This window comes from Charadrius vociferus, unplaced genomic scaffold (assembly GCF_000708025.1).
Source record: "Charadrius vociferus isolate BGI_N301 unplaced genomic scaffold, ASM70802v2 scaffold385, whole genome shotgun sequence".
In the NCBI taxonomy this organism is placed as follows: Eukaryota; Metazoa; Chordata; class Aves; order Charadriiformes; family Charadriidae; genus Charadrius; species Charadrius vociferus.
The window spans coordinates 5059145-5072898 of NW_009648925.1; the positions used below are offsets into that span (position 1 = coordinate 5059145).

Genomic DNA, 13754 nt, shown 5'->3' on the forward strand with positions numbered 1-13754 from the left:
TTTTTTTTAATTGTATGAACCAGTCTTAATTTCAGTTATAAAATTATGTGCAGCACTACTCTTTCACGCTATCAGTGATGGATACCATGACAGATACATAGTTCAGGTCCTGCTACGCTCAGGAACACGTGTCTGAGCTTCCAGGTGTGCTCTGAGCAACATGAGCCCCAAAGTCCTGACAGTCTCAATCTAAACACTACAACTGTGAAATCAGCTTCCCGCAGAAAGGTTAAATAAAACCTGTAGCCACAGCCATCTTTACCCACCTAAAGAGCATCATACATCTTTACTACCATCAGCTGTTCTTCTCTCCCTGTCCCCAAAATACACTGCAAATAAGTTCAGCCTGAGCAAAGATTTCAGCAGCATGAGAAGGCAGATGTGGCAGAGAGTCTGAAGTCTGCTAAAGGTTTGGCTATTGCCAGCTAATTTGATGTTAAAGATATGCAGATACTATTGTGATGGGCATGGGCAGCCTCACAAGCCCGTAGGATAGATAAAACTTCCATTTATGACAAAATTCATCCCTGGTAAAAATGGCACTATTCCATCGAAATCAATAAGGTTGCACCTGTGAATGCCAGCTGTGAATTGAGTCCATGGTTCTCAAATGATGTAAAGTGCTTCAGGAGGAAAGATGCTATATTTAGGTGCCATATTATTGCTATGTAGACATTTTCATAACCCCTAATTATGGGGCTTTTTTTGCAAGCTCTGTAGTATTAACTGGATTGGATAAATATATAATTAGAGAGTGTTTCAACATGCACACTCTTGATGCTAGAAGCTTTATCAGCTCTTTCTTTCCTTCATGATCTGTTTTGCTTTTCTTTTAAAGCTGTTTCTATCAATTATGGCAAGATTTACTCAGAGCCCCAATAAAGGGTCACTGCAGACATCCCAGTAGAATAGAAGAGCTACATTTATGTTCCAGAAAGACACCTCTGGGTTGTCACTGTATAAAAACATTGCCAGAAGTTAAGCTGATCAGACAGGAAAAAAAAAAACACCAACACAACAACAGAATAACAGCAACAAAGAACTTTTTAGATGTTGCCTGACCCCAAATTGTTTATAGGCTAAGGGTTCCTACTCCAACAGCTTCAACAGAAGATCTGCTGCTCAAATATTAGCCAGATCCTGCTCCTCTCTTCTGCTAGTGGACAGAAAGGAAGACCCAAGGAGGTCCATCATTTTCTGTACAGTGCCAGATATGCACACATAGCTTCAAAGATCTCTAGATAGGAAGCAGATACACGCCTGCCTAAAAGAACAACCACCCTAACAAATTACTAAATTAGTTGACAGGGAAAAGGCAAGTTACTTTCCCCCCCCCTCCCAAAAAACCTGCTTTGTCAAATTAAAATATGCCATCAATGTCTAAATCCAACTAGTCCTACAGGAGTGGAAAAAAAAAAAAGTAGCACCGGCATTTTCCTTTCTACGTGTTGATGAAGGCTGCATTATCGCTTATTGCTAACCAAAAAAAAAAAAAAGCCTTGAACAAATATACTACTTCTCGCTTTTCTGATCAGGCATGGCCAATAAATTATTTGTCAGATTTTTTCAGATGTGTTTACGAACCTTCTCCTCTTACACCAGCTTACGCCCAGTGAGAATTTGAATAGCTAAATTACAAGTATAAACACTTCAAAACAGAAGTTAATAATAGAAAGAATTAAGAACATTGCTAGAGTGACACGATACGGATGCTGTATTATTAAACAAACGGCTCACAATGGTATTATGACATGAGTCATAATGCCTGATGCCATGAACATATTGCAGAAAAGAACAATAGCTTCTATCACCAGCGATGGAGATACACAGAGCACAATACCGGGAGCCTGACTGCTGACTGATCTCAAGCAAGGGCTTTGTCTGCAAGCCAACAGGATAAATTCACACCTGGTGCAAAAACGTGCAACTAAACGGAAGCTCACAGAGTTGCAGCATCTTCAGCTAGGCTCTGATGTTGCACCAAAATTTGCACCACGGCTTTGCTCCGTGCAGTCTTGCAGCCTGTTTATGACCGCAATTGACTAGGGAATTCCGATTTAGTAGGATTTTGAATACGCTCTCTGCAGGTGTGAATAACTGAATCTGGCCCTACATTAACACCAACAGATTTTTAAGCCCAGCAAGTCACAGAGCACACCTGAATGGTTGTAATGTTCAGCATCACCACAAGAAAGTCTGCCCGAGACAGAAAACTGATGGCCATCAGCACACGGATCGGTTTTCTATTCTTGCTGTTGTTATATCCAGCAACTGCAGACTGCAACTGATGATGCTAAAGAAAAAGATTCTTGTAAGAGCTGGCACATTCACAAGCTCGACCGACAAAGCATGGAATCAAATCCTGGGGTGCACTTGCAGTATATGCTTCCCATAATTAAAAGTCTATTTGTGGCACGCAGAGTAGAAAAAGCTTTCATTTGGGGTAAAACTTAAACATAGCATTGTTTTCCCTGCTTGATGCAGTAACACAATTCAAGGAGATATGGTCTGGAAGAAATGCTTTCTGAGCTTCAGATGTTTACGATTGTCCGGGGGCGGGGGGGCAAGAAAATGAGAACAATGTAAAGGCAACTCACCCATAAATGAAATATAGGGTTTGATTCATCGTCATGCACTCTTAACAGTGATTCTGACCACTGTGGCGTGCAGCTAACACAAACAGAGCCAGCTTACATCCTAAGTCTCTGTGCCTATCGCATAGCTAACAAGAAACACTCAGCACAGAGGCTTAGGTGGGCTCCACTCCGCCCAAATGCTGCCCAGCAGCTCCCAGTATAGGAAGCGTGGCCCAATGGAGGATGCATGACCAGGTCACTATGATATCCTGGCTCTTTCTCAGCTTTTACAGCAGCACTGGGGACCCCTGGCAGCTGTCCTGAAGGCAGCCTCAAGGCTGCTCCAAACTGTGCTAAAGACCAAACCAGCTTCTGAACAATTTCAAAACACGGGTTGAGCAAAAGTGGTTTGCTGTGCTCTCTTGGATGTGGAGCTGGCTGGAGCACAGCCACATCTGAGAACATGCTGGCTTCTCTTCAGCCATCACAAGGGCACCTACATACCACGTACGTAATGCAAAACAACATACTGAGGGTGAGGTACCTAAAAGTCAAGAAATCTACTCAGAACAGTGGGTAGCTAACCTGCATTACCGCCAATCTATCATCAAACTCTCCCAAAATACATTTTGATACAGAAGCATTAACATGGCAGAAGTTGAATTGCTTAGAGAAAGCCTTGTGTTTCTTGTCTGTGTGTGTTTACACATAAAATGCACGCTCACCCATGCAAACATGCCACCCTGATCAAGCCAAACATACACAATGCATATAAGACATAAATAAATACTTATGAGTCACTGATAACCACCTCATAAATTACATGGTCTTACAAAGTATCACTGCTGAAGATAATTCATACAATTGGATACAAAATACACACATACGACTCTCATTAAGACAGATAAGAGTTGTTTGTTTCCTTTCACAAGAGCCCAAGGCCTTAATTTACAAGGTCCTGATTTTTTTTTTTTTTTTTTTTTTTTTAAAGCTTGGAGTCCCACAGCCGTGGGTCAGGTCCAAAACCTGACCCAAAAAAACAAGCCGTAAGAGACCAAACCTGATTACAGAGAATATCTTGAATAGGACACATGGCACAGCAGGGGGCCAAAAGTCCAAGAGTCCAGTCTGCTCCAGCTTACAGGGGCCAGATCTGGTAGTGCTCAGAACCCTTTACCCTCAAGTGGATGTTGCTTCAGCATCCACCTCTCCTACCTTACTCCTGCTGCGCTGCCCAGGACCAGCTCCCCCATCGCCCAAGCAAGGAGCTCAGCTCCGGCCCCAGGAAAGCGTGGCCGCTGCAGCTCTTCCACAGCTCATGACAAACTCTTCTGCGGGAAGGGGTGCAAGCCACTCCATCCGACACAGCAAAGAGGGGCGAGATCAGCCCTACAGCCTCCACTTGGGCAAAACCTAAATGCCACTTTGGTACCACTGGACTGACACAGCCCAAACACAGCGTGTTTGTTTTGCTGACACATAGGTTTAAGTTTGCTCCCCAGCCACATCTTCTTTCGCCTTGGATACAATAGTCATCTTCATAGCACTTATTATAACATATTGCAGCAATAATGTGCAATTATCCTCAAAAACAAAGCAAAAGCTCAAGATAAAAATAACAGGCACTGAGCGCACTTACCAGCTGGAGGAAGGCAGCGAGGCAGCACTAGCTGCAGCCCTAAAATGGCTGTGCTGTAGTAGGCTGCAGCTGCCTCTCTCGGCCCAATTTCAAAGGTCAGTCTACAGGAGGACACACTGGGAGGTGGATCCTCTCCAAAAGCAGGTCCAAAGTGAGAAAGAGAAGAAGCAGGCAGCAGCCAGGCTTTGCAGGGCTGTCATTAGGTAGAAATGAGCCTCACCTGGGGTCTGTGGACTTTGCGGCTGGGTGCAGGGGTTCCATTTGGGTCAGGCAAGAGCTCAAAACGCTCAACACCTGAGAAGGCTGGTCCTTTCATTAGGAGAAACCCATCAGGTGCTCAGCAACCTCAGCTCTCATCCTGGGTCTTCCTTGATGGTGATGGCTGACCCAGGGAAATCAATACACCTCTTGGGCTTTCTTCTTGCCTTTTTTTTCTGTTTTGCTGGATAGGCCTACTTTGGTTTTGCCCACAACAGATTCCTACACTGACCCCTCTGCTTCCAAGCTTTCACAATGATGTACTCTGAAAACAAATTATAGTGGGGAAAAAAAACCACCACAATTTCAAGGACCAAAAAGAAGGAGACTGTGAATTTAATAAAAGTATTGGCTTAGCATTTTCAATGGCAGATCATAAAGGTGGTAAATCTGATCAAGTACAAGGAAGATATATGCATTCTCAGGTCACTGATGGCTTCACAGCTCTCAGGGTGTGTGGTGCGTGTGTAAAAACTTGACATCTCTGCTTTGTACAAGGAAGACTGGTTAGAGCTCCACACGTTCAAGGAGGGCCTCTGTTGAATAGAATTGGCCAAATCAGATTAAAAACCCAATATCTATGATGAAGGCTACAGGCTGCCTGCTCAGAGAGGTTCCACTGATGTGAACCAGAGGCTCCTTGCATGTGGTCAGGGCCTAAATTTGATACTGGAATTTAAAAACAAATTAAGATTCCCATGTAATATTGACTTCTTTTTTTTTTTTTCCAGAGTAAAAGATTTTACAGCATGGAATGCTATATGCAGTGGTTACATGAGTCCAAGTAATTGTACCAATTATATAATTTGATATAATTGCACTAATTACATAAACACATAATAATGAAATATAAGTTATTCCAAGAGCTAAACTGGAAGAACATTAAAGAACCTAAATCTGCTCCCACTTATTCTAGTACAAATCAGAAACAATTCCCCTGAAATCAATGAAGTTATCCAAATAAAATTGGCCCCTACCATTACAAGCAGCCAGGTAAATCCAGCTTTTGGTTCAAGGGTACTGACTGGGCGAGCAAATGAAAGCTACTGGGGTGTTTTGTATCGACAGGGATTGCTAATTCCTGGCCAAAATCCAGTGTACGCAGGGAGATTCTCCCTGTGTTCGTGACCAAGTTAGGTGTCTTCTCCTCTTGTTCTGATCTGTCATGCAGCATCTGTGGGTTTTGCTACAGCAAAAAAAAAAAAAAAAAAAAAAAAAATTTAGAAATACTGAGAATGAGCTGGGCCCAATCAGGATTTCAAGAAAAACAGACTCAGGTATGCCTTTAGTTATATTGGTGCTAGCCTGAATTACATCTGCAGACCTTAGGGGGGCTACCGCAGACTGTCACCAGTATTAACAGAAACAGACTCTCCTCCTAGACAAAAATTTGTATTTCTGATCCATTTTGCAAACTGTTCTTCAACCCTTCACACGACAAACCAATCCAAACAAATATTATTCTTAAGAAGGGTTCATTCAGTGAGGGGTTTCCCTCTTCTCCCAAGGCGGGGGCAGTGCAGCAATTAATTTCAGCTGCTGACTTCATCTCTCACAAGTAACAAGCAAAGGAGGTGAGACTTGGCAGTTTTGGAGAAGGTGTCTATTACATGTGGAAATACGTGATGTATGCAGAGTTAAGCCACCAAGTGCTCTGTTGCACCACATCGTGACAGTCACCCCATTCACACCATCCTCACTAACGCCAGTGGGAGATCCAGGCACAGGGCCGGGGCTTTTGCCTGTGTTAGAATATTTTGAAGGACAAAGATTTCAAAAGCAGCCATCAAGTCTGGGCCTCTCACTCCTCATTTTGCTCGGTTTCAAAAATGCAGGAGGTGGAAGCTGCAAAAAGCAGTGTTTCTGCAGACCCCTGCAAAAAGATGGCAAGAGCAGCCACATCTCTGAAAAATCAAGCCCAAACTGTCTCAGATTGGCCCCTCAAAATTAAAGGCCTTTTAAATTTTATTTCATTTTAGCCTTAGGAATCTGTGTGATAGGTTGCTATTGGCCCCAGGACTCGGGAATACCTCACCGTTTGCAGCGTGCTGAGCAGTGAGTGACTCCACACCGCAGAAAACTCAAAGCGTGTTCTGTTCAGATTGATTTCCAGAGACCATTTCACACAAAATAAAAGGATTTGAGAACCTGGACTATGATCCAGCTTTTCCCATTCCCGGGTGGTGCCCCTCACACCATACTGATTTGTGCTCTTCTTTGCGGTTTGATTTCTGCCCCATGAACATCAGGGCTGTAGCTGCAAATGGGGGAGCAGGGGAAGAAAGCGGTGAAAGCTTTCTACCAAGACAAGGGGTGTTCTTTGCTGGTCTCTGTGAAAAGAGTTCAGGATCCTGGGCGTGCTTGTGGGCTTGCAGTGGGATGCAGAGCACAGTCCTGCTCCTTGATCCTGGCTGCCCAAGCCCATGGTATCCTGCCTGCCAGCAGCTACCGGCTCCCCGGCACTATGGGTCCAAAGCCCAGGTTGAGACACTCCGCTCTCCTCCTGGGAGAGCACACGAGTCCCAGTGTCTGACACAGGGCTTGGCTTTGACCCCAGAAACCAACCACTTCCAATTAAGAACGAAACCTAACCGGACCCAGCCTCCAGGGTCCTGCATTTCCATGGGCAAGATGCCCTAATATATCCCACTTTTAAAAGCGCAGCCGTCTTATTAACGAAGACTGTGCCATATTAGGTCAAATGTGCCTTCAGACTGAAGGGACACGTATTTGCCACTGATTTCAAAGGGACTGTATTGAACTCACCAGCAGCACAGCTGACCCAGGGAACAAAGACAGGGGAGAAGGCTGGTAAGGGATGGAGCAGGAGCAGCGAGCGGTGGCTTCGAGGATAAAAGTGGCACTCGAGGTGGTGAGAAAGCTATGAAATATTCAAAAAATTTGGTCTAGGGGACAAAGTTCTGTGCAGCAGGTTGTTGACACAGCCACAGCAAATTGCTCCCGGAGGTCTCCCGAAACAAAGCCATTTAACCCCAGTGCCTGGCTTTGGGGAGGGGTGGGCAGAGCTACGCTCGAATGTAAATTGTAACTAGAACCCATCATTAGTGGCAAGGACTTGCTTCTTCAACACTTTCCAGGTCTCAGGGTCAGATCCAACGTTTGCTAAGTCAACAGAGGTTCTTCTGTCAGCTTCAGCTGGCATTTGCTCAGGTCTCCAGGAGGAAGAATTTATCTGTGAAGATCAATGAAATCAGTATCTGGATATATGCGCAGCTGACAAGAATTTCTATGAGTATTTTTCAACATCTTTGGGTTTTGTTAGTTAAAGGGGACATATTTAACTCAAAAAACCTCTCCCTGGTACCAGCTACTTTTTTTTTTTTTAAAAAAAAAAAAAAAGTAAGTTCATCAAACTTAGTATTGACCTTTTTTTCCTGGAAGTGCTTTCCACATTAATTTTTTTTTTTGCTTCTTGTAACCGATCAGGGAGTGACCTAGACAAGAAGTTACATTCTTACACAGCAGGTGAACCAGGAACTTGCTGTAAATGACCCGCAGGTATGCGGAACAGCGCTGCTCCTGCGCCCAGATACCCTGCACTGATGCAGATAGAAAGAAGCAGATGCTGACATGCATAGACGGCAACAAAACCAGAGTGTAACATTTTTAGGATCGCAGCTGAGCTCTCAGACAAGGCTTTCTGCAATGACTAATACGACTACGGTCTAATGCGACAGTTCGCCGTCTGCAGCCGCGTTCAGTCCTGAAAGCAAGCAAGTTTCTCCAGATGTTACACGCTAAAAAAAAAAAAAAAAAAAAAAAGCAAAGCATATCCAGTTTTCAATCTTTTTTATTTATTTAAACTGTACACAAATGTAAAATACTTCAACAGCAAATCTAAGTGAAAATTGTTTGGTTTAAATTATTATGGAACAGAACCTAAAAGGAACTTTATTAAATAAACATAAAAATTGGATTTAAAGGATGCACATATTGTAATGTATTCTACAATAGTCATTTTTTTTTTCACTCTACGTTCCATGTGCGTATGGTATAGAAAAGACACTGAATAGAACAAACAGAATCCATTTTGTACCCTGAAACAATTGGTAGGCCTTGTGAGGGATTGCTCAGTATGACTACATGATATATGATGGCTTTGCCATCTCATAAAAATTATAACTAATATGTTGGCCTCTTTGGTTCCAAAATTTATGTATAATACATTTAACTGTATTCATTTTTTGCTGCTATAAAAATAACATTTTTTTCAAATGGCAGTTTTTTGACTAATCATGCAACTAAATCAGTGCAAACATTAAAAGCAATCATTCGCTTTAAAAAAGAAGCAAAAGATTTAATTTCAAGTATAAAAAAATATAAAAAAGTCATATCATAAGTCCAGTTTTGTCTAGTATGGGTCAACACTTTAAATTGCATAGCTCATGCGGCACCTGTTTACCTAGATAGTGAGCAAAGATAAGTGCACTATCAAGTACCACTTTTCAAGGCATTGAAATTTGCAAGTGCTATTATACGTGCATTCAAGCAGTTTGCAAGTGCTATGCTGTATCATTATTTTCTGATCTTTATGGCCATCCTCGACACCTCCTGGTAAGGAAATTGAAAGCACTCTCCTCTCTCCTCCTTTCTAAGACTTGTTAAAATGTTCCTCGCCTGTTATTAAAAGCACTGCATTTTTCAGGACGTCTCCGCTCTGTTACTGTCACTCCTCTTTAGGGTTCATTGGTTTAGTCGTGGTGGCGGTTGCTTGTTTGCTTGTCCCCCCACGTGACGTGTCCTCGCCGAGTCCCCCATTGAAGAACACAGACTGCAACTTTAACTTTTCGTTCTCCGAACAGTGAGAGATGCCAACGGTCAACACAGTCCAGATACAGTATCGGATTCCCTTTTCCAAGACACGGCAGGTACAGCCATCCATGGGTCGCTAGTGGGCAGTTAAAGCATCAGATCACGCCAGCCCAGCTTGTGACTTCGCAACGGTCAGATGTTAGAAATACAGCAGTTGCTTACGCGTCTGTCCCCTTCTCTCTCTCTCTCTCTGATGGTACCACGCGATTCCTTACTGGAAGTGCTGTAGGAAGATGCGGGTATCTGTGATGTTTACATTTAGATAAATTTAAATAAAGAGGAAGTGAATACCTCCCAAGGCAGGTGTCCTGCAGCTTCCCGTTAGACCTAAGAGGTGACGGTCGACTTTTTTTCTTTTTTTTTTCTTTTTTTTTTTTTTTTAATTTTCTAAGTTTGGTCATTTCGACACCTGCGTGCAAGAATACGTCGTGTTCTCGCAGTCTGTGCTTTTGCCTGAGCAAAGGGAGCTCATTGCGGTGTGACTTCACCGGCAGGCGGGGAAACAGCTGCTCAGCCATTCACTCGTACTGGCAGGCATTTAGGTCCGTCGTCACTGGTCACTGACTTTCTGTGCTCATGTCCCTTTTCCGAGCTGCCTCGTGTGTGTGTCTGTGTGCGTGTATGAGCGCGTGTTTGTGTGCGTGCCCACGTTTCGTGTGTGTGTGCGCGCGCGCGCATGTATGTGTGTGTGTCTTTAAGATATTTCATAGCATTAACTTATAAGTGGTAGAATATATAAGTGTCCAAGATCCACAAACTGCCACTGTCCTGACACGAAAGTGAAATGATTTTTTTTTCTTTTTTTTTCTTTTTTTTTTTGTCAAACTTTTCCACAGTGACTTTCCAACACTGATGCCTGGATACACAGTGAAACTTCCTCCAACACCATCTCGTACGGGAATGTTTCTCTCTCTCTCTCGCCCTCTCTCTCTCTCTCTCTCGCTCCCCCCCAAAAAACACACCTTAAATCAAGCACAACCACATTCTTCCACAATCATATTGGGAACGTCCCTTTTCACAATGTTGTATTCATCATCAAAGTACAGCATTGACATTGTGCTAAGTTTGGTTGGAATGCAACAGGAGTTCACGGTGCCCGGGTTCAGCCCCCGCATTCGGTACTGATTCACGACGGCGGTGTGAAAGGAGGAAGCCGACCCCGGGACGCCGGCCAAGTAGGCCGGGCAGCTCCCTTCACAGTAATTCCCATAGTAACCTGATGGTGCTATGATCCAGTCATTCCACCCAATGAGTCTAAAGTCAATGTAAAACTGTTGCCTGCAACATAGATTGGTCCTGCCATCGCACTCCAGGCCTCTTTTCCGGATCCTGTGTTTGTTATCGGCGAGGCGGGCTTGCACCACTAAAAAAGGCCGGTGGGATTCCTCCCCGGGGTCCACATAAATTGGCAGCACTGAATACTCTTCACAGCCCTCACATTGAACATCCAAGTTCAGTCTCCTTTCTCCTCTCTCAAACAGAGCCTGGATCGCCTCTGTCATAGGAAAAGTGTGCCAACCACTTCTTTTGAGATCAACTTTCTTTTCAACCACATTCCACTTGTTGCTAGTGTCCGGGTCTTGGAAATAGACTTTGACTCTTACTTTTCGCCTGCTGCCTTTCTCTAAGACATATGGAAGCAGCTTCAAGTAAAGCCACAGGCTGGCTTGAACGACAAACAAGTTCTGGTTCCCTTCATTCGAGATGAAGAAATAGAGGCGGACTCTAGATGAGGCCAGATCGTCTGCAAGATAAGGAGAGATCAGCAAGATTAAGTCAAAAAGGAAACGTTAGCTTGTGTGCCATTCTGGAATCAGGGACAACGCTAGAGCACAGCGGATCGAGGGAGCGGCGGCGGGGCTGTGCCGGCCAGAAGGCACGCACCGAATCAGATATCCCCAATTTGCAATCGAAACGCATCGAAAAGGCACTCCCCACAGCAACATCCACCACCGGGCTGTAGTCGGATGTGTCAGATCCACAGACACCAGAAAGAGCTCTCCAGAATATGGGGGTTTTCCAGCCAGCCAGCTTCAAAGACGCTAGGGCAGCACCTTGAAAAGACCGGCACTCGGACTCTGCTATCTCGTCAGTTTAAGAATAGTTTTAACTTTCAGCTACCCGCCGATTCTCACGGGGAGAGCCCTTTCAATAACCACTGAAACGCCAATGCCAAACCAGGGATTTTGTTTCGATTTTCACATATTCTCGTCGCAGTTTAACAGAGAGGATTCATGAGACGGAGGGGAAAATATTTCAGTAATGTGCCTGCTTGTCCGGCAGATCATGCTACCCCCACTTAGCCTGGTAGAATATCTGCTGTTATTAAGCGTTTGCATCTCTGCCTTTTCGCCCCGAAACGGTAAACTCCCGTACAAGGCGAGGCAATGAAGCGGTCGCTCTCGCTGTACCGCCGTTACTGACTGTTCTCAATACGCTTTTCAATAACACCAGAATTAAAGGAGCGAAATTATCGCGGAAAACCAAATGTCACCAAATGTCTGACACAACCCCTTATTTGTAAACAAAAGAGCCTGGCTGCATGAAATGTTTCCGAAATACCAGTGGCCCTGCTGCAATTTTGTACTACAGGTCCTAACCGAATTTGGCGTAGGTGATAAATGTGCAAGCTGGCCTTTACACCAGAGATTGTAATTCTGGTCCTTGAATCAAAGCCTCCCAATCGCTGTTTAAAATTATTGCTGGAAAGGCATTTTCTCATCTGCCCTTATCTGTTTCGCTTCTTTCTGTGCAGAGCCAAATGTAGATATTTTTTTTTCTTCCTTCTCTTTTCTTAAGAATCTTTATTATTTTTGTCAGTCTCTGAATGGGATTTTTTGCATAGTCGGTGTCTTCATTTGTTACCCTAGATGCCTTTCAAATGTGCCTCCAGGGCCCATTCCGTACCTTGTAATATTTCAGGGACAAAAATTTTCACTGTGTTTGCCTACGTTTTACATAAAGTCAATTTTGGAAGTGTTACAAAAGCCAGAGATTGATTGAATACTAAATGGAAGGACAAGCCCACACCAGATCTCCCAAGAACAGCCTATTAAAAAATAATAAACCCAAAAATGTACCCTAAGAAAGCCTTTTGCATGCTAGTAAATACACAACTTCTTTATAAACTGTGGCGACAGTGACAGAAAAAGAACAGTATGGTGTTGCTGCACCGATCCACATCACTTGTGTTGTGTGAGATTGTGTGTGCCCATAAATTTTGTATGTGAATATAACAAGCATATGTATAATGCAACAGATCCCATAGATACTGTAAATGTATATGCCTTTGGTAAGTGGGAGGGTAGATAAAGAAGATGAGTGGGCAGTATACAGGATAGAAAGAGATTTATTTTGTGGACAAATGATATATAGATGCCACAGGAAGATAGAGAGAGAAAAAAACGAACTGAGCGATAGAGCGATGAAGGAAAGGAGAGATGGGCAGATAGACAGGAGAGAGCTAATTTGCAGAGCGACGGTGTTATGGCCAGATGTGCAAAGTTCATAAGCACAGTGGTTGCCTGGATAAACTGCTGGAAAGCTACACTGAAGGGATTCGGTGACACATAACTGCGATGGCTGGACAGGGCTGAGATGGCCGTGGGGATGGATGGCACACTTAGTAACCGGACTGACGGACAGCGAGGGGACAGGCACGCTTGGGAGGAGGTTGCACGCAGTGGACAAACAGACAAGGCCAACACTATGAATGAAAGCTAAATAAATGGGAAACGAACGGAAAGGGAGGACGGGCGACTGCAAGCCTCAACAGACAGATGCATGCAGTGAACCAGATGAATGCACAGGGCAGGCAGATGAGGCAAGGGATGCAAGAGATGGAGCGGGACAGGCGGAGAAGGGACAGCTGGGATGCACAGGGAGAGAGGCAAGCCGCGGTGCGGCTGGAAGGTCCGACGGAGGGAAGCCGCGGGGCACGGAGGCCGCAGAGGGATGGAGGGAGGCAGCGAGGGCAGTCGCGGGGCACAACCCGGGAAGAAGCCCGGGCACAGGGACACAGGGAAGGAGCGGACAGGGTCAGGGCGAGACGGTGCGAGGCAGAGGGAAGAGCAGACGAGGCGGAGGGCGTGCGGGTGAGCCCGGCAGCAGGCAGGGGACACCGGGGGCCAGGCAAGGGCGGCCAGGGGAACGGGCAGAGGTCAGGCAGGGGGACACAGAGAGAGCGGGCAGCAGGGCAGGCAGAGGGAGAGCGGGAGGGGCGAGACGGTGCGAGGCAGAGGGAAGAGCAGACGAGGCGGAGGGCGTGCGGGTGAGCCCGGCAGCAGGCAGGGGACACCGGGGGCCAGGCAAGGGCGGCCAGGGGAACGGGCAGAGGTCAGGCAGGGGGACACAGAGAGGGCGGGCAGCAGGGCAGGCAGAGGGCGAGCGGGAGGGCTGAGAGGGGTCGAGCCGGGGGACTGCGAGGGGCAGCGGCGGGACAGGCAGGG

The 13754-nt window shown here is 45.3% G+C and overlaps 1 protein-coding gene across 1 annotated transcript in view; it reads right to left on the reverse strand.

Moving 5' to 3' along the window:
* Positions 1-9692: 9692 nt before the first annotated feature.
* Positions 9693-13754, reverse strand: part of INHBB (inhibin, beta B) — an 11551-nt gene continuing 7489 nt past the window's right edge. Inside the window, exon 2 of the mRNA XM_009887327.1 lies at positions 9693-11050. Within this exon, the coding sequence (XP_009885629.1) occupies positions 10275-11050 (776 nt within the window). The 3' untranslated portion in view covers positions 9693-10274. The remainder of the gene's footprint in view (positions 11051-13754) is intronic.